This window comes from Trichomycterus rosablanca, chromosome 22, assembly GCF_030014385.1.
Source record: "Trichomycterus rosablanca isolate fTriRos1 chromosome 22, fTriRos1.hap1, whole genome shotgun sequence".
Lineage (NCBI taxonomy): Eukaryota > Metazoa > Chordata > Actinopteri > Siluriformes > Trichomycteridae > Trichomycterus > Trichomycterus rosablanca.
The window spans coordinates 5735523-5761125 of NC_086009.1; the positions used below are offsets into that span (position 1 = coordinate 5735523).

At 38.5% G+C, this 25603-nt stretch overlaps 1 protein-coding gene across 2 annotated transcripts; it reads left to right on the forward strand.

The window, feature by feature from the left end:
* The first annotated feature begins 7033 nt into the window (after positions 1–7033).
* LOC134336222 (SEC14-like protein 1) lies at positions 7034–24343 on the forward strand. 2 transcript variants are annotated; one of them, XM_063018941.1, is made up of 16 exons: positions 7034–7208; positions 8649–8741; positions 15459–15608; positions 15931–16062; positions 16785–16913; positions 17563–17770; positions 18045–18154; positions 18461–18650; positions 18979–19067; positions 19155–19225; positions 19781–19952; positions 21001–21135; positions 22612–22746; positions 23372–23620; positions 23895–24040; positions 24134–24343. In XM_063018941.1, exons 2-16 carry the CDS (start codon positions 8679–8681, stop codon positions 24237–24239), a joined length of 2085 nt encoding a protein of 694 aa, XP_062875011.1. In that variant the 5' UTR covers positions 7034–7208; positions 8649–8678; the 3' UTR covers positions 24240–24343. The 2 variants fall into 2 exon arrangements, with proteins under 2 accessions (XP_062875011.1, XP_062875010.1); XM_063018940.1 differs by having other exon boundaries at positions 23895–24343.
* Positions 24344–25603: the final 1260 nt, after the last annotated feature.

The window sequence follows — 25603 nt, forward strand, 5'->3', positions numbered from 1 at the left end:
GCTCTGTGAAACCCTTCCTTTCTACTTCAAAGTCTCCAGCATTTGTCTAGTGATGTAAAATTTATGAAAGATTTGTTCATTTTCAATTATTCTCTTTGGAAATTAGTTATAATTAGTAGCCTACAATTGCTCTATATATTTACTGTCTATACAATTTAGTTACTTTTTATTGTTTTTGTTCTAATGCTGGCAATACAACTACTATCAATACTACTAGTAGCAATAATAATAGTAATACTAATGATAATAATAATAATAATAATACATAATTAAACAAAAAGAATAGATAGGCAGACGGACAGACAATTGATTGAGTGTTTACTTTGTCAAAGAACATATGGCTTGCATGTTGTGGTGCATATTTAATGAAGCAGTGCTGGCAAAATTAATCTGTTTCTGTCTTTCTGTATTTTTAAACAACAATGCACTATAAAATCTTATTACTTAATTCATTGTTTTACCAACACTTTATCCTGGTCAGGGTCGCAGTGCGTCTGATTCATTTGAAGATCACAGTCCTTCACAGGCCAGACACACACAAACACTTATTTATATATTTATTTAATATTTATCATCCCGACTATCCTGACTGCATGTCTTTGGAAACCAGAGCACCTGAAGGAAACCTGTGCAGACACAGGGAGAACATGCAAACTCTGCACACTGCACAACTGTGCCGCCCTGACCTAAATCGTTAAACCTTAATCATATTAGTGTAAGAACATGACTACAGAATTTGTGATGATATTTTTACTATTTTTTAGTCTGTGTAACAGGTCATGGGCAAACATTTTCTACTCTTAATACTTTTTATCTGTAAGGTGTACACCATTGACCCCCATGCAGAGCCGACGACAGGGATGATTCAGAGCAGACGGTTCAGAACACCAGTGGCTTAAACTTGAATGACTTTCACTTATCTGATGCTGGCCAGCTTGAAGTGGGTGGTGTGTATTTCTAGTCTAGACTGATCTGTGAGGACCATTCTCTATAAATCTTAGACAACAAATCTGGCTGCATGTGCTGGATTTAGCACTATATGGCCAAAAGTATGTGGACATCCCTCACAATTGTTGATTTCATGTATCACAGGCATCAGCTATTTCACATACAATAAGTAAAAAAAACCTTAGTAGATGTGGTCATGTTTTTAAGAGGATATTAAAGAAAGATAGGAGATAGAGAGTTGATGTATGTCTCCAGTACTGATTTCTAGGTTCAGGAGCTTTGATGTAGTAAAAGGAAGCCGAGGTGAGCAATGGTGGATGCAGACAATTTGTAACGGGGCTAGGCTGAGGTCATTTGAAAGATATGGCTCAAGCCAAAAGGTATAAACGTAGACCATTAATCCTAGAAGGCAGTTGGTCAGTAACTGAATACAAATTGTCTGCTTGGGTATTCTTAAAAATATACCACTGCCTTGTTAGAGTACTTTACAACTCTGTGTATACCCTCAATATTAATGTGTATAGTTGCAGAATGGGCTGACAGTCAAGCTAATTTTCAGGGTCCCACATATCTTTGGATATATATTGTACATTTGAAGGGGAGATCAATAAAATAACTAATTTTCTTTTTTAATCATGTTGAAAATATGGTATTACAATTTACTGTGGTCATCTTATCTCATCTTATCTTAGATATTGCTACGTACAATTCCTTGTTGCACCCTTTTACCTGTTCAAATCAAAGACTAGAGAAAATAAAGGAGAATTTATAACCAGCACTAGCTGCTTTGAAAGGGTTTTATGCAGTTTGGCAAAATATAAACAGTTTTAACAGCCTACTGAATATGTTTCATAAAAATACATTTATGCAGATATTTATTTAGTGCTGTAAATAAAGTTTAATAGCAATAAGCTCTGATATTTCAGCCAACTTAATAGTTCACACATTGGTCTTATAATGTACCAATTGTTAGAAGCAGCAAATAATTAGTAGATTAAACTGACAAACATCTGCTTCATCTTCATACTAAGAAGCCCAACATCTGCACATCTGACTTATTTAATTACTACCAGGCAGTTCCAAAGTTTTGCAGAATGTTTATGTATAGCATGTTGGAAAAATGCATTTAAATTAAATTATATAAAACACAATTTTCAATTTAGTGGACATAATTTAGTATGGAATCTTTTTTTAATTGTCTTGAACCTTTAATGAACTGACAAAAGTGCAAAGAAATGCATATATATATATATATATATATATATATATATATATATATATATATATATTTACCGACGAGGCATTACATTATGAAGTTGAAGTGAAAAACACTGATTATCTCTTTATCATGGCACCTGTTAGTGGGTTAGAAGCAAAAAAAATGCGAGTTTGACAAGGGCCAAATTGTGATGGCTAGACGACTGGGTCCGAGCATCTCCAAAACTGCAGCTCTTGTGTGGTGGTCTGCAGTGGTCAGTATCTATTAAAAGTGGTCCAAGGAAGGAACAGTGGTAAACCGGCGACAGGGTAATGGGCGGCCAAGGCTCATTGATGCACATGGGGAGAGAAGGCTGGCCCGTGTGGTCCGATCTAACAGATGAGCTACTGTAGCTCAAACTGCTGAAGAAGTTAATGCTGGTTCTGATAGAAAGGTGTCAGAATACACAGTGTATCACAATTGCAGGGCTGTTTTGGGGATCAACCCAACACAATATTAGGACGGTGGTCATAATGTTATGCCTCATCGGTGAATATACAGTATATATATATATATATATATATATATATATATATATATATATATATATATATATATATATATATATATATATGCTGTATCATTCGAGCTGCTGTATCACTCGAATTTCCCCCATGGGGATCAATAAAGGAATCTTATATTATATATATATATATATATATATATATATATATATATATATATATATATATATATATATATATATATATATATATATATATATATATATATATATATATATATTGAATTTGATGCCTGCAGGAGCAAAATAAGAGCAAACTGTTCATTGAATTTTCAAGTTATACACTTTCAAAACAGCTAACAATAATGAGGTGTATTGGTAATAGATAGGTGCGGGTATCATGATTGAATATAACAGGAGGATCCACCAGAGGCTCAGTCTTCTCAAGCAAATCTCATTAAGAGAATACTGACCACCCACACAACACTATCACAAGTCTGACTGATGCATAATTGTTCAAATTACCTACTAGCCAGTCAAAGTGGACGTAAACAGACATAGATACTAACTTGCTCAATCTAAGAAAGGTGCTCACCAGCCCTCATGGCAATATAACTGATCATGCTCCATATACATTTACATTTAGATGGAATAAGCTGATCATTAAGGGCCAAAAGGAATTCATAATTATTTCTTTTCAAAACTGGAGTGGTGTTGTATTTAGGAGTTTGTATTACTTTGTAGTAAAAGAGATTTACAGTCATTTATTTGTTTATATTAATTATTAGAGTTTAAAGTAACTCAAACAAAGACAACAAAGTATTTGGACTTAAGATTTCAAGCCGATTTTTCTCTTTGTTTTTCATACTAAAACACTCCTCTGGATTTGTAGCTTATTGTCCTTGATGATTTAATGATCTTATTAAGGTCTAAATGAATGGAATCAATAAATGGATCATTTACTGATATATGAAATCATAAATTATCATCTGCAATGAGGCAGGCTGTGGGCTCGCATTTAATTATAACAATGGCATATACAATTACTTTAATAAATGATCACCTCGTTGAAAGTGATGGATTTTATTCCTTATGGCAACTATGTTTATGGATTACAGCCAATGTACAGACATGTTTTAGAAAAGAAAAGCAAAAACGTGAATGAATGAGTGAAGTAAGGTCATATGATTACTTGCTGTAGGGCTTTTGTTGGCATGGTTTGGGCTCACTTGTTTATCTAGAGGGAAGGCTCATAACAAATCAATACAAAGTTATTCTGACTAATCACCAGTGTTGTAGTCAAGACCAAGACCCATTCCAACTAAGGCCATGAGACCAAACCATTTAACAACATCAATGCCGGGATTACTAGGATAAGCAATAGGAGACCAGAACACGATTGTTTAGTTAACAGCTGTAAGAGTATTTTAGGAGGCCAATTGCAGAAGAATATCTACACCAATCATGTGGAAAGCCTCCTCCCTGTGTGTACCTGTACCTGAAGCAAAACAAAGCATCCTAATTAAATGCACATATGCTTTGAATACTTTACATGTTCTAATATTTTTAAATTAGTATATGGTAGTAAATGTGGAATTTTCCCGTTTTTTACCAATTTGCTATGCCTCCCACTCATTAAGGTTTATTTCCAATGATTTTTTTGTCAATCCAAGTCAGTTGAAATGTGCTAATTCTGACTAAGAACGTAATGATACAAAGGCCTGCATGCCTATATACTAATATTTATTAGGAAATGCACAGAAAATAGACATGTTTTTGCTCACTGGAATACACAATGTCACCGTAAAACCTGTTTGTATATGAGATTTCACATTTTGACACATGCAGGCCCATTGTACATCAGAGTCCAAGTGCCGTGACAATTTTAATTTAATCAGGCTCCCTAAAATTAAGTGCCTCTGTAATAAAAATCAGAGCAACAATTATTCAAGACACAACAACATTTCATGTATGCCCCAAGCAACAACGCGTGTGACATTTTAGTCAGCTGTAATAGGAGTTCATTCCAGCCAGCAGACTCTGCAGAACAGTTCTGCCCAGATAACTACAGAGAGAAAGAACAGCAGGATAAAGAATAAGGAATTTATCAGTGAGGGTTAAGATGAAAGGCTTGAATTCAGAGCCGGGTGACAGAAGCCCTCCTAAGGCCAAACCTTCATTAGTAAGCAACACAAACTTCTGACTGAAACATGTTCTCACAGGGGAACGCTCACCTTTTTAGTAGCATCACATTTGGCTATTTTTAGTAAAAAAAGAAATGTAAGCTGTTTTTGTTCCATGTTCACAGCCTTACTTTCCCATTCCCAGCTTCTAGCTTACCCCAATAACTGGTCTGATCTATCTGCTCTATTCTAACACCTGAAGCAAATATGTTTAATCTGAACATCCTGACAGAAATCATTAAGCATTCTGGGCTGTTACACCCAGCTCTCATGAAGAATTTTACAACACAATATAAAATAATAAATACACTTTAAAGAAGCTAGAAGGAGTGAAAGATGTCCCATCAATAAAAGTCCATGTTTTACACTTTTACACAGTGTAGCTGTGTGTTTTGTAGTAGATCCATTTATTGATGGCAGGTAAACACTGTTCACATCTGATGCAGAGTGGTATTGCTCTTAAACCTGGACAAAAATTCTATTGCTTGTAGACTTGCAGAAAATACAGTCTTTCTGCTAATTGAGTTCACTTCTTACTGAATGTCAAACTAGTGGCTCCCATACATAAGATGCACTATTTGACCAATAGTATGTAGACACATTACCATGATTTACACCCCATTGCAAAACTAACGTCCTTTCTATTTATAAGAAGTGTCGCTTTTCCAGGAAGACTTTTCACAAGAATTTTGGAGTGAATATGTGTGATTTTGTAGTCATTATGTCAAAAGAGAAATTTTTGAATCAGGCACTGTTGACTGTCTGTATTGCAGTCAGTTTTCCAATTTATTTCAAATGTGTTTAATTTGGCTATGGTCATGACTTGCAAGTGCAAGCTAATGAATGTGGGATGATGTGTGGATAAAACACATAAAGTCAATAATTAGGAGTGTGTCCACATGATGAAAAGATCTATATTTTGAACCAATGTGTTAAAAATGCTCTTTAAACATTTAAAGCCCATTAAATAGCCCAGCAACAGTATTTGAAAAAATAGTGTTCCACCTCGCTAGCACAGTGCTGAAGACTAATTACTCAATAGCAAGGCACCTAACTTGGACAATTTTTTTCTTGTAATCTATAAGGTGACAGTTGTGTGTGTTGGTTTTCGTTCCTAATTGGTGGACAATTCCTGCAGACAATGACCTCTTCAATGAATTCTGTCAGTGGAGGGTGACTGGGCTGGCTGAAGGAATGGGGATGAAGATGAGTAATTGGCTAGTTATATTTGAAGCTGTCTGAAAATGCTCTGCCTACAAAATAGAAGGCTGAGAAAATATTGTGGCTCCAATTACAGTTATTTGGAAAAATATACTTATTGTTAGACTAGATCTGATCTTATGCAATACATTTATTGTCAACTTACTGTAATTCAGAAGAATAAAGAATAAATAGCTAATGTATTTGTGAGGTCTATCAACAACAGTAAGAAATGTGTAAATCTGTTATCTGTTATCTGTCTCTTATCTGTATGGTAGATAATGTCCACAGAAAAGTAGACCCTGTGTTATATAACCGCATTGCGAGTTTCAAATAATTTTATCTAAATTTTATTTAGAGATTTTACAGCTTTTGACATACCTAAAAGCAAATCTTTTTTCACTAACTGGGAAAATAAACGTTTGTTATCATTAAAAAAGATTTGTGACGTTGTAAACAAGTGGACAACCTCTTCACAACTTTATTTATACAATATTGTGTAAAGGTTGTGGGCTAAAACGGCCCTAACAGTAAATAAATAAACGGTTGAACTAATAAATAAGTGAATCAACTAATACATTTAACTAATAATATTTAATTTTGTAATTTGTCTATTAATGTGTAGTTCTGACAAAGTAAGGACACGCTGCTTGTGAGAGCACTGGGCATGCGCAAAACATTAAGGTTGCGTTTCATTCAGGAGTTATCACTGTGCCCTATCCTGAAGTCTACAACCTCTTACAGTGAAAACACTAAAACGCTGCAAATAAAAATAATACGATTGGAACCGTCCCAATACCCCAAACCTTAAAGTTTTAATATTATAAGTGCAACATGTAAAGTACAAACACTAGATGTTAGCTTTAAGACACACTATTTTCCCGCCCTTGATCCTAAACATGACGGCGTTGGGCGAGCCTACTTCTAAACACCCTTCCTAGGGATGATCACTTACGATTGGACAGCAGCCATGGTAGCTTGCTTTCGGTGTAACACCTGTTGACAACTGTACTGGTCAGCACTTAGTAATTTATATATATACTATTGTAGAAGTTATTAAATTATATCATCCAGCAAGGAGCTGTGTGTAAGTCAACATTTGATCTGACGGAAAAGACCACAAGAACACTCTGACAGGAGCTGTCACTACTTCAGGGTAAGTTCAGATGTACATAATTTACTGGCCGTAAGAGAGTTGATGGTGGTCAGTTCACTGATTTTCGGAAAGAAACACACACACTTGGTCTAAACTAGATTAGAGAAATCATCGATCAGTGCTTGACTCCAGTCAGCCAGGATCTAAGTTAAAAGACTCTGGTTTACATCTACTTATATTTATTATTTAGGGTGGCTCGGTGGGTAGCACTGTCGCCTCACAGCAAGAAGGTCCTGGGTTCAATCCCCAGGTGGGGCAGTTCGGGTCCTTTCTGTGTGGAGTTTGCATGTTCTCCCGTGTCTGGGTGGGTTTCCACTACTCCCAGGCAGTGTGTGTGTGTACACTTAACTGGTATATTCATTAACTAATTATTTTTGTACGCTACACCGACCATGAACTTTGTGGGTATACAACTACTGACTGTAGCTCATTTGATTTTCTGAACATTTTGTCACCCTCTGTATCCCATCAGTAGTAAGGGACCAGATGATGTTAGGGTGGTGGATCATTCTCAGCCATGCAATGGCACTAACATGATAATGAGACTGTAGTGTGTGATGTACTGGTATAGATTCAGTTGTGTTTTTGGTCTTTTAAAATACTGTTTATACTTACTGGCCTCTTTATTACAGACACACTCTTGTTAGCATGTGTTGATCTGATCTGTTTTCTAGACTTTAATTAGTGGTTTTCCAGCATTGACAGTCTTTCAGAATCGACGGTAAGCTGTTTACAATCTCTACAACACTGCTGCACCTGGTACACACATACCAGCACAACACACACTATCATTTTATTACCATTGTAATTTCATTGCAGTGCTGAGAATGATCCACCACCTAAACAGTGTATATTGTAATTTTAGAGAAGCATAAGCTGCCATTAAGGTGATGTTTTCTGGGGAAGTCTGTGTTAATTTCAGCAGGACAGTGACAGTCTGTAGTCCAAAAATGAATGGTCCATCGTGAAGAGGAGAATCAGACAATGACGACCACAGACTGTTAAGCAGCTGATGTTTTGTAGCAAGCAAGAATGGGCAAAAGGTCCACTTGCAAAACTCCAACATTTAGAATCATCAGTTTTAAATGATTAAAAAGAGTAATTAACAGAAAAGAAGATGAAATTGCTCAGTGAAATGTTGAAAATCTTTGTACTATTGTATGTTAAATAAGGATTAAGCGATTTATTAAATTACAGATTCTTGTTTTTGTTTTTTTGTTTTTTAGTTTTTTACAAAATGTATAACAGAAATGTGCTTTGCATATTTTAAATATTTTTGTTTATGTATTGTCTTTATGTATTGTAATAGTTTTTTTATGACCCTGACCTACACCAGCCTTGTATCCTTGTATCATATGACAAATCTGAGCCGACACCTGCAGATCACCTGAGAGGAGTGTGTTTTTGCTTGTAATCACCTTGTAGCTGTTATTTCTATAGGTAGAACTCACCGGAAAAGAAGCTGCTGCCATGGTCCAGAAATATCAGTCACCAGTGCGGGTCTACAAATACCCCTTTGAATTCATAATGGCGGTGAGTATTTTGATGAGTTGTGTGTGTATACTTTACATTTAGAGTTCAGAAGCAATTCCTTGTTTCCACAGAAACGAGAGTAAAAAACATTGCTTCTCGAATGCACCCTCTGTTGATAGTAACAATTCCTGACATTATGAATGAAAAATGTTTTTGATAAAATGGTTGGACATGGAGCCAATGGTGGGCCCTTGATCAAGGCCCTTAGCACTCAATTGCTTGAATTGTACTCGGTCACAATTGTTGCTTTGAATAAAAAGCACTGCTAAATGCCGTAAATGTAAACATACTTGATATTTGTATTATTTTTATTATTCACTACACACAGTTTTATTCAAAAACAAATATTAAAACCTCTTATGCGTTTTGAAATGGTTATGTATTTCTCAAGGCCATTTGGATACCACTTGGCGACACTTTAAGTACTAGTAGTAGTACCACAGTTTAAAAACCACTGCTTTATTAGTGTTATATTTGTTAATGTTCATCTGTCTTACTGATTTGTTCAGATAAGCAGATTTGGAGCTGTTTGTTTAAGCCTTAAGCGTTATAAAACAGGGACCATGCTGGATTTTGTCCTGTTTGTGTTATTCAGTAGAAACTCAACTGTCCTTCTTTATGGTGTTTCTCTACGACTCTTTATGACCTGCACTTATGTAAGATACTGGGTTAGTTCCAAACTGGGTGAATATTTAACTTCAGCACATTCAAATATGCATGACTGCTAGATGTCAGCGCTCTGCTCCGGTGAGCTAATTTAACTTTCTCTCAGTAAATGATGACTGTGTGCAAATACTTGGCTGATTCTGGTACTGTTGGCATTTTAAAGAAATGACTAAGCAAGTTCTAATAATAAGTAATGTGATCTATTGCAATATTCACGAACTCAAATGTTGTCACACACTGCTTCAGGAGGGTGCCGAGGTGGCCAGGATATGGAACAGCGTTTTTAATATGGAGATAATGACTGTGTTATTGAAAGGGTTTTGTATTAGAATTTGGATCAACACTAAAGCAAAATAAAGAAGTAAAGCTGTTTTTTTTGTGTTCATGCTTGCAGAAATGTAACAGATCTCTTTGCTATCCCTAATACTGTAGATCACAGTACAACCTTATAAACTTTAAATTATATCAATTTAAGAGGCTAATTACAATTCTAAGTGAATGTTACTGACCAAATGTAATTATTGGGACTGCAACCAATATTAGGAACATAAATAAAAATAATATAAAGTCATTTTTCAGCATCAATTAATTGAACGGAAGGGCTGAGTTTAATAGAGCAAGAATATAATACCACAGAGAAAGAAAAGCTCAGAAAAAACACTAATCAATTAACATACACAAATACTCCATTATTCCCCAGAACCCCCCCCAGAACCCCCCCCCCCCCCCCCCCCCCCACCACCAAAAATAAATACATTAATAAAATAACACAGACCTAGTAAACACTCAACTAAATCTCTAAATACGTTTCATCTGGATTTCCTTAGATTAATATTACTATGATTTTATTACGATTTTGGTCTGGTCAGGCACTCCACAGACACAACTGGTCGTGTCTGAGGGAGGGAGGGCATAGTGTGTTAATAGGTGTTGGGGCTCACTGTAAAAAGACACTGATGGTCGGTGTAAATATGTGGCCGGAAACTTTTAACATGTCTAAGGATGCTTGTGCTAGCCTACGTACCCCCTTGGCCAGGGTGGTTGTCTTGCAACGGGCCAGAGTACAAAACGAGGTATAAAAAGTCCCATGCCCATGAATATGACTATACCCGGTGACCTCAAAAACAGGTAGTGTTTTTGCATGCTGGCTTTTATTTTAAGGTGATCTTATTCTGATTGCCAGGCGGTAGTTCGATTAGTGCTGTGTCATCACTGCAGCAAGGAAATGATTAATGCAGCAGCTAGAAGAAGGTGTACATTCATTGAACCACCTTCGATATCATTCCATCATTTCCACGGTGGAAAATGCTAACAATTCTTTTGGCCTGACTGCTTAATGTGAAATGGCTTTTCAGCTTCACAGACAGTGCTGTGAGGCATCAGTGTGAGTGGTGAGAACTGCTCTATTAATTCAGCATACCACAGAGCCATTGAGCTTAAATATTCTCCTCACAGATTGCATTTTTCAATTTATGTCTTTCTATAAAATGTTGGTTAAACTTCCACCTCAGTCCCCCAACAGTCAGTTTATTTGTAATGCTGATGCAGTATTAAAATAGTGGGGTCACCTGATCACAATACTGTGATGGAAATGTGACCTATCAGGCAAGGACGGATTAAAGATAGTCTGGGCCCCTGGGCAAAAAGTTGAGTTGTAAACATAAATAAATTAATACATTAAACAACCTGTCAATAACTAACCCTAACACAAGAATCTATTTTATATAAGTTTCTTTCTACTCTTCTTTCTTGCAAAGTCATCCACTAATTCATCAAAATTAAGCTGTCTGACCAAATCTGATTCAATGGCCAGAAGTGACAGTGAGTTCAGGCGGTTTTGGCGCATCCTAATCCTGAGTTCATTCTTAATACGAGCCAGTTTGGAGAATGAACACTCCCCTTGATAGGCACAGTCAAAAAAAGTCTAAGTGCTATGTAGACATTTGGAAAGGTTGACTGTAAATTCAAATTTATCATGGTTTTGAGTAGAGACGGACCGATCGGGGTTTTTGGCACCGATTCCGATCTCCGATCTCCTTTCAGGGACATCGGCCGATAGCCGATTCCGATCGGGGGGGGGGGGGGGTGGGGGGGGATTAGCAGTAAATAAACCTAAAAAGAGCCTCACAGTTAAGATAAACCGGAGCAGCGCGCGTGCGCGTGCGTGTGTGTGTGTGTGTTTGTGCCTTTAGAAGATACGCTTTGTTCACAGTATCGCTATAAGTGATTCATTGATTCATGAGTTGATTCGTTTTTATGTGAAGCGTAAGTTTCTCTTCTCAGTTATCTATCCGTGTTTACTGTTATTAATTAAATGTCGTGGTTTTAAATAAACACCAGCTACTACAGAACATTTTGTGTGACTCTCTTACATTAAAAAGCTTAATTAAAAAGCTTAATTAAACTGCTATTACCACAGATCTGTAACCGAGTCAGACTCGTTCCGTCTAAGGAGCTAAAAGTTTTCTAAAAGTTCAGCAGATGATCCTGAACTAACGAATTTGGTAATGAATAAACTTTTGCCTCGGATTGGCTCTGTAACGTTTTCTGTTCTCATCTACATCACAAGTAAGAACCGCTTACGATTTACCAAAGTGAACCAGGAGTTTATATAACGTGCTGATAGAATCGACTCAGATGTGACCGGGTTGAATTATCTTTTTAAAGTAAATATTTCAATCAGCAAAATTACATCGTATGTATGATGCACAACGTTAATGATGTTATGTTAGGTCATGAAGTGCTTTCACGATGGTTTCTGTGCGATGGTTGATGAATGGTGATGTGATGGTTGGTGCTTTGTAGCTCAAAGTCTGGATCAATCCACTGAGCTGTTAACTTAACGTGATCTTTATATATCACACGATCGGATCGGCTACTTTTAGGAAATATCGCCGATCGCCGATAGCATATTTTGATTAAAACTGATTCGTAGCCGATCGATCGTCCCATCTCTAGTTTTGAGCATTTTACTAGGACATTTTTCTTTTTCTGTTATGAATGATTTGTATTGTATCAATTCATCTGCCAGGCTCATGTTCAGATCTGAAGGATATGCTGCAGCGAGTGAGTTAGCCTTTAAAGTGAGCTCACTGTTGAACATATTGTCAGGCATAAAAAGAACATCAAATAGCTCAGTTAAGTGTGTGTATGCATTCAAACGGTGGTTGAGACAGGACACAAGTTTGTCAATGACAACATTGAAAGTTTCGATCCGAAACTTGTCCTTTCCGTTAAATGCTACACCTGGCTCTGCACTATCATCAGACATAATTTTGCGCTTCTTTGTACGCTGGAGGTCATGCCTGTAATCTTGGGAGACAGCAGTGGTGACATTTAAAGCTGCCCCTTCAAACACCTCAAAGTTATCTCTCTGTGCTGCCACAAAGTCTCGTAAAGACAAGAGAAGTTGTGTAGCTGTACATATGTCAATATCATGCTTCTGCAGCTGCAGGCTTGTGGCTTGGAACCTCTGTAGTATTGTGTCCCAGAAGTATGCCATGAAGGCCATCTCCAATGTGTCCAATTTGTCACAGAGTGCAGAGGCTTTACTTCGAGTTACACATTTCTCCTCCATATCTTTAGACATATCATTCAATGCCTCTCTCAGTTGTGCATAATATTTCCAAAGAGCCTTAGTTGACTCAGCTCGTGCGCTCCATCGAGTACCTGACAGTGATTTCAGTGTGAGTGTGATATCAGTATCACGGAAAACCTTTCCCCACCTGTGTGTAGATGATGCACAAAATGTGTACATTGCCTGTACAAAGTCAAAAAAACGTCCAGCTTCTGGGCTACTGTCAACAGCATTGACACCAACTAAATTCAGTGAATGTGCTGCACAGGGGACATAACAAATCAAAGGGTTTCTTTGTTTAAGCTGAGCTTGGACTCCATTGTACTTTCCCGACATGTTACTCGCATTATCATATGACTGGCCCCTACAGTTGGATAAGTCTAGGCCCAGATTCTCCACCATAGCAACGACACACTCTGCCAAACTGTCCCCACTATGGTTTTCAATAGGCTCAAAAGCTAGAAAATGCTCAACTACATGTCCGTCATTATTAACAAACCTGAAAATAAAAGTAAGTTGGTCCACATGAGCAAGGTCTGGAGTGGAGTCAACTATAACAGAGGAGTATTTTGGCCAGGGCCCAAAAGCATGGCTAGGGGCCCCAAAAGCATGGCTAGGGCCCCCAAGAGGCCCTGGGGTCAAAGTCCCTAATAGTCAGAGGATCCTTAAAATGGAGGGCCCTCGGAAATAAAAATATATTGTATCATAAATGTTGATAGGCATCGCAAAATGTTTTGGGCCAGGGCCTCCCCGGGGCCCCCTGACCTCAAGGGCCCCTGGGCGCTGGCCCCACTGGCCCGGTCAGTAATCCAGCCATGCTATCAGGTCATTGGTAGCTCAGAGGGCAAGGTATTGGACTAATAATCAGAAGGGTGCTTGTTTAAGCCCCACCACCACCACCAAGTTGTTACTGTTGGACCCCTGAGCAAGGCACGACATTGTCAATGTCTCAGGAGTGCTGTTGACCAGCGTGGTGTCTACACAGACATGATTGTCTATGTCTGATTGTGGTACTGACTGATGGATTGGTGCTTCTTCCAGGGTAATCCTGCCTTCTTGAATGCCTCCTGAATTCATCAATACACTGTATGGCCAAAATATATCGAGATATAAGTGGTGCTGGGCTAGCTTGGTCTGAACAGTGCCCTGACCTCAACCCTCTCAACATCTATGGGGTAAACTGGACAGCCAATAACAAGCCTGGTCATCTTGCTGTTAGAGCTGCAAATGGTATGGCAGCTTTATATCAGTTTCAATGATTTTGAAATGGCACATCTGACAAGTTCATAGTCATACAGTACAAACATGGTTTGTGTAGATGGTGCACACAGCTTTGCATTAGCTGTGAGATTAAGAATTGATTTATTTTTTTGACACTGTCTTGTTGTCACTACAAACTGTAGTGTTTGTGCACTAAAATGTACAACTAAAGCTTTTTTTACCCATAGAGAGGCCATATTATGGAGAATTATGACTCATAACAGCAGACAGTTGGAACCATATGTACTGCTGTATAAAGAGCCTCTGAGTAAATATTTACACGCCGCATGTTACTTTTTATATAACCTGTAAATTCAGCAGGTGGTGCGTTGATGGTTTAATAAAGTGTTGTAAGTATTTTTACCTTCGGAAGCTCAAGCATTTATCTCACAGCGAAATATAAAGCCTAGAAGACGGTTCTAATTAAAAACACTATTTCCTTTGGTTCTGTTTAAGGACTTTTTATAACTTCATTCTGGATAGAATCAGAAGTCAGGTGACACGAAAACACTGTCAGGCGCAGGGAGACACCCCTAGGACACCTAGGGGCTATATTTCTCGCCTATCCACTTTCTGCATATTTTTGCAAAGTAGGTCAAACTCATCCAGGTACAATAAGAACTTGTACAAGTTATTATAAACAGTAACAGTAGGTGAAGATTCAACCCAGGTTCTCAGGATCCATCTTGCTGTGTGATGCCTACTCAGCCATCCACCTATAACCTAATCCTCTTTATTCATTAATAATTTTACACACTAAACACGTTTAGATCCTCATACAAAATGGAACATAGAAAGTTACAAACTAAAGTTATTAAAATAATTATTGCAAAAAAGGTTATACCACACATTAACTAGTAAAATTAACTAAATCTAAATCTTAAGGAGCAACAGCTGTGATCAGACACTTACAAAAACTTAAGATTAGTCAAATTAGTCACATTGCTGTAGAGAAGTTTTAAATCTTTGCGTTTAAAGTGTTTCAATTTTAAATGACATATTGTTAACATTAGGATTTTCTGGTAGAGAGCAGAATTCATGGTTTGGTCAGATACCGCAGTTTAACATTTAAAATCTGTGTCCACATACTTCTGGTTTCACTAGGTGACCAGATGCAATACAAGTTGAGTGAGATTTTATCACGATGTGATTAAGAGGCTTTTTTGCAGGACATCTTTTCAAGGGTCTTAATGTAATATGTTTACTTTCCACAGGCCTATGAGAGGAGATTTCCAACCTGCCCCCTCATCCCTATTTTTGTGCATAGTGACATCATTAGCGAGAGTCGAAGCGAGGACGGAGCGACTCTTGTACTGGAGCGCAGGTGTACTATTGATGTGGACGCCCCTCGACTGCTGAAAAGGGTAATTCTTTTTAAATCACCTACTTAAATCTACTAAATATCAAAAGCCAACCAATAATGCAGCTAAGATTTGAATCTAAATGACTAATCTCAAATATGACATTTTCATCCGTGTTTTGACACCCCCTCCCCGCCTTGCGTCCACAGAATCGGTTGGGAGTTTTCCAAACTCACTTACCCGAGTGGTGTTTTAACTAACTGAATTGCTTTTAGGATTGCTAGGACCACCTCATAGTGCACATTAATTGGTAAATGTGAGGCTTCGGGAATGAAAATGTTAAATCACTAGCTATCACAATAACAGAATTGTGCTTTGTGTACAGATAGCAGGGGTGGAGTACCTGTATTTTGTTCAGAAGAACACACTGGACCGGAGGCAGAGATCACTGCATATTGAGGCCTACAACGAGTCCTTCTCCACCAGGGTGTTAGTTCGAGAGCACTGCAGCTACACGGTCAGAAATACACTCATAATAAATTATTTTCCCACTCGCTCATTCCTTCACTTCTTTTCTCACTCATCTACAGTAACCACTTAATCCTAATTAGTATTGATGAGGCTCTGAATGCATATCCTGGACAAGTAGCGTGCTGCTTTTTTAATTAACTGCTTGACCGACAACCTACAAAAATATCATTGTTTGATTAATGCTGCTGGTTAAAAAGGGTCATTTTCATTCATTTCTAACAGCTGGTGTGTGATTTTGATTGAGAGTGAAGCTACAGATCTGTCCACACATGAGACTGCTGATTTGAGACTCACTTTAACCCACCCTCAGTGTGCATGCACCAGTTAATAGGTTCTTATTTAAAGAAGGAGCGCTGCAGTTCTAATCCCAACAGAGAAACTGTTTCATGCCTTTACATTATGTAAATCATGAACAACAAAACAGGTGCTCGGGTGGAATAGTGGTAAATTACACTAACCCATTACTGCAGGGATCCAGAGTTTGAATCCTCAGCAGTGCTGTTAACCGATCAGGCGTCTACATTAAGGCATGATTGGCAATGTGTATGTGAGTGTGTTACTGTATTTCGCCCACTAATTCTGGGGACCCACTGAGACCCCTGGCCAGAATAAAGCAGTGGTAAAACATGAAAATGAAGAGAAAATAGTCTATTTTGGTCTAGATGTACTTGTCATGTGGTTGATATAAGTTGTGTATGCTTGTCACAGGTGCACCCAGAAAATGAGGACTGGACTTGTTTTGAACAGTCAGCCAGTATGGATATGAAATCCTTCTTCGGCTTTGAGAGCACCGCTGAGAAGATCGCTATGAGGCAGTATGCTTCCAGTATTCAAAAGGTGTACTTTTTCACTATTTCACAGCAGCTTTAAATGCAAAACAAAGCCCGGTATACTGTATAGAACACTATATAGACAAAATCCCTCCTAATTATTGAGATATTTGTATTTTTTTATTTCCTTTAGTATGACTGTTCCCCTGTGCACTAAGCAAAGTCAATGTGACATGATTTGGTTTGACAAGGAGAAACTATACAGAGCCCTGAACTTAACCCCTTTTAAAACCTCTTGGATGATTTGGAACGTTGATTGTGAGCAACACTAAATAGGAATAAATTCCCCCAGACACACTCCAAAATCATGTGAAAAGCCTTCCCAAATAAGTAAAGGGTGTTGGTGCCACCATGTTAATGCCCATGGTTTTGGGGTGTCCTATAACATGGCCTATCACAGAGCTAATGATCACAAACAAAGAAACAAAGGAGGAACCGTAAAAAATTGTAGTTTTTGGCTTTATAGGTACTCCGAAACAATTCATATTTGCTACATTATAGCTGATTTGTTTTTCATTACTATTTTTTACAATCTTTATGGCCTTTATGTATAAAATCATGATCTTGAATCTTTATCATTATCTCTCTGTGCAGTTCAACGTCTGGGTAAAGGTGGATTGACATCTCACATCTTTTTTTGTCATCTATTCATGCAGGGGAAAGAGATTATCGAGTATTATCTAAAAGAGATGGAGGCAGAGGGAATAACACACATACCTCACTGGACTCCTCCCTCCACCACCCCTGCATCCCTCCAGCTAGTGGTCAGCTCAGATGTCGTTCCCATATCCAGCAGCAGCAACAGAGACGACCAGGGCAGAATCTCTAATAACCCCAAGGACAGCCTGTGTGGGTCTGTGGAAGGTAAACTGACAGTATATAAAACAAACTGTGATCAGTGCCTTAAAATTATATTTGAAAAAAAACACAAACCAATAGAATTCTGTTTTGATGTAATAAAGTTATTGTTTATCTTCCAATCATCACCTTTAGTCATAGCCAGCATCTTCTGCAGCTCATATGGTGTCACTGCAGTCGTTCTAACCAGCTGTTCTTCTCGTTTGTTGATTACGTTTAGAGGTGGAGGCGTAAATATTACGTTGAATGTCCAATGTTTGTCCTGCTATGATGCTTGCAGATAAGTTAGATGCGGACTACATCAGGAAATATTTAGGAGAGCTGAGTCCTCTGCAGGAGAGCTGCTTGATTCGCCTACGGCAGTGGCTACAGGAAACACACAAAGGCAAGGTGAGAGAAGGATGTACTTAAACTCTACATTCTTTAGCTTGCTGTGTATTTAAAGGTGTCCCAAAACTTAAAATCTAAGTTTTTTTTGTGCTTTTTTTGCATTTATCTCCCAATCTACTCGTATCCAGTTACCCAATTGCATTGTTAGTTATTACATTAACTTTGAGATCTTGAACTGTGTGTTCTGTGTATACACCCATGCATGATTCCATACTGTATTTTAAACAGTCAGATCGTTTTAACATGTTTAGCATTTCAATACTTGTATGCAGCGTTCACCCCTCTTACAGTGTTCATGTGTCTCAGCTCCCTAAAGACCAGCATGTGCTGCGGTTTCTACGTTCCCGAGACTTTAACCTAGAGAAGGCACGGGAGGCACTTTGCCACACTCTCACATGGAGGAAGCAGCACCAGGTAGACTTCCTGCTGGACTCATGGCAGTGCCCACAGCTACTGCATGACTACTACACTGGGGGCTGGCATCACCATGATAAAGGTATGATGGCTTTTTATTAAGCACACAGAGCTCTGATTTTCAGCAGTGAGGGTCAAGGGCCTTGCTCAGCATGGCAGAGCCGGGATTTGAACTCTCAACCTTTCGATTGATAGCCCAAGGCTCTACCAACTAGGCTACCATTGTCTACGTATTGAATAAAATGTTTATTTAAAATTTTGTGTATTGCTAAAATACATTATACAAGATAAGTCTATAATCAAAATGAATTAACTGCTGTGTGTGTGTGTGTGTCTGTGTGTATGTGTGTTTAAAATCAAAGCAAAGAGACAAAGAGATTCAATAAATATCTCTCTATATGCTTTTCTAGATGGCCTCCCCGTCTATATTTTAAGACTGGGACAAATGGACACTAAAGGACTGGTCCGTGCAATAGGGGAGGAGGCTCTGCTTAGACATGTAAGCAGCACATGCAGCTCCACATCCAGCTGTTTTAAAATACCACCACAATTTTAAAAAGTTCACCTGTTTTTATTTATTCATCAGGTGCTCTCTATTAACGAAGAAGGTCTTAAGCTTTGTGAGGAGAACACAAAAACGTTTGGTAGACCCATCAGGTACAATCTGAATTCACACTGCTGTTAGAGATACACTAGTTGTTTAAGTTTACCTACATGGCAGGTCAAGGATTCAGGTTTTGGGACCTGGACGTGTCTTTTACTTATATCTGACCATCCTGGCAAATTTCCTTTTATCATAAGGTGACAGTTTGGATTTTCCCTCATACCTTGGCAAAAAGACCTCTGTTCCATGTACTTTGTAATGGGTGCAGTCAATCTAGCTATATTTATGTGGTCAAATATAACTAATAACCAAGAATTAAGTCGAGGGAACAGTGAAGGGGGAGGAGTTGGCCAAACAGCCTAGCCATTGGGAGGTGCACTTGTCAGTGCGCTCGGAGTGCTGGACCTGGGCCCGGATCTGGGGCAAAAACTGTGCCAAATCAAATATGCGTACCAGAATGATCTGCCTTGGAGACCTGTAAAATACAGGGAGCAGCCCAAAGATGTATTTTTTGAGTGTGTTCCAGTCTTTCAGTCACAGACAGATTGCCATGTCATACCATTACATGCTTGTTTCTAATCACAGTGTGTGTGTGTTATAATGCCCAGTTGCTGGACATGTCTGGTGGATCTGGAGGGCTTGAGCATGAGGCATCTGTGGAGGCCCGGGATTAAAGCTCTACTGAGAATCATAGAGGTGGTGGAGGCTAACTATCCTGAGACATTGGGACGCCTGCTTATTCTGAGGGCTCCTAGAGTTTTCCCTGTGCTCTGGGCCTTGGTAAATATTTGTACAGTGTTTCTATTACAAAAGATACAGCAAATCATTCTTGATTAGGCACATTTTTACACCAGTTGCCCGTCCTGATGCAGCCCTCCTTATTCTAGCTGGGCTTGGGACCAGCATTAAAGTGACAAATGCACCTACCAAAGGTTAGGCTGTTCAGCCATCCCCAAACCCAGACATAGTCAACTATGTCTGTATAGACCTACAGTATGTCTGTATTGACAGATCTCAGCAGTAGTGGGCTAGCATATTTAGTGCTTTTCATTTACGTTCATATACTTTCCTTATATACAGCAGGATTTTAAAGCTGGCTTAACTACAAAAAAAGTTTTACTGGATGGAGAACAGGAGTGCTTCATGATACATACTGTATAAGCAACAACATCTTAGCATGCTGCATGTTGTACTACATATATATACAGTAACTCTTATAGAAAATGCAGGGTTGCCAGATTTCACCTCTGACAAAACATAACGCAGTATTTTACTTTATAGTATTCCATGAGATGTGGCTTAATGGAGTGTACCGGAGGTTTTATTGTATAGAATAACATCCTTACAGACTAGAGTCAGTAATTATATACCCACAAAGTTTGTCTGGTAGGTGTAGCTTATAAATGAATGAATGTACGTACGCAGAAGATTGGTGTACCTGATAATAAAGTGGTTATTAAATGTATGACAGCACAATAATTTTGAGGGGGAAAAGAAATGTTTTAAGTTTAGAGTAATAGAGAATATCAGATCAGTCAATATTTGAATTGCTGTTGATAAATGTCGGCATAAACATGATGAGAACTCTTGAATTTTTGAGACTTACAGTGAGTACATGCAGCTTTCACCAATTGGTGTTTTACTGTCTGGTGTTGTACTAAATGTCATCACACATTAAACCATTAGCTCTTAAATGTCATGGGTTACTTTATATTTGCAAGGTCCTCTGACTGTCTCTTGCTTGAGGAAAATAAATGTCATGTTTGTGCTTTACCTGTTTAACGACCTTCTGTGTTATTGACTTTTGTCCTTCCTACACTTTATCCAGATCAGCCCGTTCATTGATGAGAACACTCGCAAAAAATTCCTGATCTATGCCGGCAATGATTATCAGGGTGCAGGAGGATTGGTGGATTACACGAATAAGGATTTTATTCCTGACTTCCTCGGGGGAGACTGTCCGGTGAGTGGTTGTGCTTTGACCAAGCTTTGTCCACAGTTTTCGACATATTCATACCATTGTAACTGTAAATTGTCCGGCTCGTTGATGACACCGCAGCTTGTATCCTGGTTTTGGATATGCGCACCTGTACACCTGCGCCTCTTTTATTTGCACCATTCACTTCCATTCATTTTTTGTATTTCCGAGATATCGACACTGTTCCAACTCGGTCCTGTTGATGACACCGCGGCTTGTATACAGCTTTTAGATACACGCACCCGTTCACCCATCACACCCACTTTTATACCCATGTTTGCACCATTCACTTCTATTCATTTTTGAAAGGCAGATTGAGCTACTGAACTTCTGCATGCTTGACCAAATGTATTCGGACATTACCAACTGCACGACCAAAAGTATTCGGACGCCTAGCACTGCTGAGCTGCTGAGTTATAATTAAGATTGTGCCCCATGTTTTTTTATAGCTTTTTTTTAGACCAGCCACCTTAAAATAGTACAAACTGTACAAAGCCAGTTCTAAGCCTTGGACTTTATTGGAACACAGTGAGATCACATAGTGTTATCTCCATATGGAGTAAACTTGGAACAGCGATGGAACAGTGAGGAATCAGCCCAGGAGTGGCTAAACCGCTAACATTCTTTTTCTTTAAGCGCTTTCTTTAAAACAGTATCTAAAGCACTGCATATATCCTGAGCCTCGGCTGAAACTAGCCCTGCTCTGTTTGATAATATGCCTGATTTCACACTCGCAGACAAATATTGATTTGTCCGTTAATGGTTAACCATAATTTCTAACAATTCCATATAGAGTGACAAGTAATGTTCTTATAAGAGTATTGAAATCACAAAGTGTGAGCCTGGCTATAGTTCAGGATTTAATGACTGTCCTTCAAAAGAGCCTAGGCAATAATAGAATTTATATTTGGGTAGCAAGGAGGAAAACACTTCCAAATATGAGAAACAACAGGGCTGTGTTGGCATTTGTACATAAAGCCACTTGCTGCACCACGAAAACTGGATGATTCCCAAATCATTTGGCAGAGTTTTAAAGACAGGCTACAGTCAAACATGGCTGCAATAAAGCAATAGTGTTTTTGCGTCAGGAATTGGACTTACAACTTACATTTTTCTCAAGATTTTTTAATGTGAAAAAAGTGGAAGGTCATCTGTCCATGAGCTGAACCTACCTGTAGTTGTTTTATGCAGCAGGACTGATGATTTACAATACAGAATTTTGTGTAACACCTATATGACACCTAAAAACAATCAATCTAATCCAATTCTAAACATTTAATAATGCAATAAACATACTTTTCTTTACGGGTGTTATGGGTTGGATAATGTTGGTTAAAATATGTAAATATATATCTGCTTGTGACACTTTTGTCAAATGATCTAGCAATTAAAACAGCATTATTTAACAGACAGTACTTTAAAGCTGATCTAGAATAATGTCTGTTTCCAAACTGTGTGCAGTGTGACATCCCGGAAGGTGGTCTGGTTCCCAAATCTCTGTATCGTACAGCAGAGGAGCTGGAGAATGAGGAGGTCAAACTCTGGACTGAAACCATCTACAAAACGGCCTGCGTGTTTAAAGGAGCACCTCATGAGGTAGAACTTTTCTGCAGCGCTCATTCTGCTTTTGATCATTCCTCCCAAACGACCGAAGTTTATGGAGTGTTTATAATGACAATATGTGAGAAATGGTGCCATCTACTGGTGAGCAAAGGTTAATGCATTAAAACCCTCTTGTGCAGTGCACCAAGCAAAATACTCTCAGCTGGTAGTACAGATTACTGAGTGAAGTTGCATCTTTTATACCTTATATATAAAATTACATTTTATAATTTTGCATTATTGAGTTAGGGATTGCCAGGATACCAGGATACACAAAGAGCCAAGAATGTAATTCTAAACATGCTCTTCTCTTTAATTTATAATTTATTATTAAGTGCTCAGCACACACAGTTTTTTGCCTAGCTGTGTGGGATGTGTGTTTATTTTTGATGACCTACAGGTGCTATTTAAATCTCCTGGCCTGATCAGGGGTGGTACTGGTCTAAAAGGTTTAAGAACCACTGCTCTATTGGGGTGAAATCTGTTCCAACTGGATATGATCTGGTCTCTATCTTGCCCTGTCCTGAAAAAGGCCACCGCAGCCCTGATTAGGAACTGAAGCAACTAAATAGTGAGCACATCAAAAAAAGTTCATATTTATGTTTTTTTTCATTTCCAGATGCTGATTGAAATTACAGAGCCATCCTCTGTCATCACATGGGACTTTGACGTTTGTAAAGGTGACATCGTCTTCAACATCTTCCACTCTAAAAAGCCCCAGTTGTCAAGGAAGGATATTCAAGGTAATCACAGCATGGCAGGTCCGGGGGGCAACAACGTGCAGGTGACTGAGAAGACCTGGGTGCTGGGGCGGGACTACATCAAGGTGGAATCCCCCCTTATTTGCAGAGAGGGGGAGAGCATACAGGTAAGACATTCTGTTGAATTTGAACTAAAAACTGACCAATTTCTACATTCATAACAATATATTTGGACTATCAAATGGAAGATTATGGGTTTAAATATCGTCCTTGAGCAAGACCCTTAACCCTCTTGGCTCAGGGGGCGATGCCAGCTTTTAAAAGAATTTCATTGCATTTGTGTATGTTTATATGACAAATAAAGGCATTCATTTATTCATTAATTCATAATTGTCTGTTTTTTCTGCCTGACATATTGTCCAAGTGTTTGTCTTTTTGTAGGGCTCACATGTGACACGTTGGACTGGCTTCTACATCCTGCAGTGGTGTTTCCACAGCTCAGCATCCAGCCTGACATCACTTCAGGTCTCCACACACAAGTGTAGGGTGATGTACTACACCGAGGTGCTGCGCTCTGATGATTTCAGGTTTGTATATTATTTTTGCATTCACATATTTAGTTACTATTCTGCATGTGTGTGTATTTTGACTCTGTGTCTTTCTGTGTTTTTGAATCTCAGGGGTTCTATGACCAGTTTGGAATCTAGTCACAGTGGTTTCTCCTATCTTAGCACTAACACCACCTCTTCTAGCCAGTCACATGCCAGCTCATTCGCTTCACGGTAGCACAGACAGATTTTGGTTTAAATGAAGGGAATTTTATGTGTTTGTCTATTATTATGACCTGGATAAAGCCCAAACTACATGACTAATAAATGCAGATACCCTTTTGACAGTTCACATACTTTTTTGCAACTGCATAAAATCCAGCTGCTCAGCAACTTAGTGTCCATCTAAAAGCTGGAAGAATTAAAAGCAAAGCCAGCAAATCGTTTGCCCGAAGCCCTGTCATGTTTATCCACAGTGGCATTTGGTATATCTAATTACATGGTTATCGGGGTTTAACAGTGCCCTGTATTGGCATTAATCCACAAGTAGGGAAGATGAGCAGGCAGGGAAATTGAGAAAGACTGACCAGACAGCCAGCATGACCCTGATGATGCGCTGGCCTCTTCAGAGCCATTGCTATTGATTTGTGGATGGATTATATGAGATTGAGCTGTAGGGGCAATGACGTCTTATGCTTCAGTACACAGAGCCTGGCACTGACATACTGTGTGACTCCTGCTTTTTATTTATGCTCTTTTCTACCTAGAAAAATAAATGCTGAATATACACCTCATGGCCTAAAGTATATGGACACGCCTCCTGATTTATAAAGAAATGGTTAGGAGAAACCATGACAGGGCAGCAGAGCCCTTACCATCACCTCTTTACTGGGTAGAACTGGAACACTGTTCCAGGGAAATATCATTTTCTTCATAATTGAAAGTGAATTTTATCTGTTTCTGGTCGAACATCATATAAATAAGCCGCTTCTTGAGACCGTCATGTCTGATAAATAACTGTAAATTATTCAAATCTGGAAGGTTATGAAACCACGAGGGGAAACAAATCTGTTTTTTGCTTTCCCGTATTGCTCATACTTGCTGGTCTAATGAGGTCACATATGGACACGTTGCATCACTTGGGAGTAAAGAAACATTATGAATAAAATATTTGGGTATAATTAGTGCCAGTGTGTGGGAATACAAATGCACAGATAGCTTTATACAGCAAGGATGTTCTGGCAGAATATAGTGGACAGTTCAGCTCCCCAACTTTATACTGTTCTGTTGGACAGGCAGTCTGCCTAATTCTGGTGATATTAGAGTAATTAACTAGTTCTTGTTCACTATTTGCCATCTGGTAAGTGCTTAAATCCTGCCTATATTTTATTTTAATCCATGCCAGTGTTTGTTGCTGTCATTTTATAGTTCTACTGCCTCATTTGGGGAGATTTCAACAACTGTCCACTTTAAACATAGTGTGGCCAAACTAATCAGGAATTATGTACAAATGTAATTCTGTGCGCAACACTTATCCTAAAGCAAAATGTGTACTTGTTAGTCAGTAACCAAAGACAGAAGCCATGTTTAAAACAAGGGCTG

What these genes read in the sequence shown, in the direction of transcription:
- LOC134336222 (XM_063018940.1), top strand. Translation starts at nt 8,679, where the DNA reads ATGGTCCAGAAATATCAGTCACCAGTGCGGGTCTACAAATACCCCTTT. An exon ending in AGGAAACACACAAAGGCAAG is followed by an intron (nt 18,155 to 18,460) that starts GTGAGAGAAGGA and finishes CATGTGTCTCAG; the next exon opens with CTCCCTAAAGACCAGCATGT. An exon ending in AGGAGGCTCTGCTTAGACAT is followed by an intron (nt 19,068 to 19,154) that starts GTAAGCAGCACA and finishes TTTATTCATCAG; the next exon opens with GTGCTCTCTATTAACGAAGA.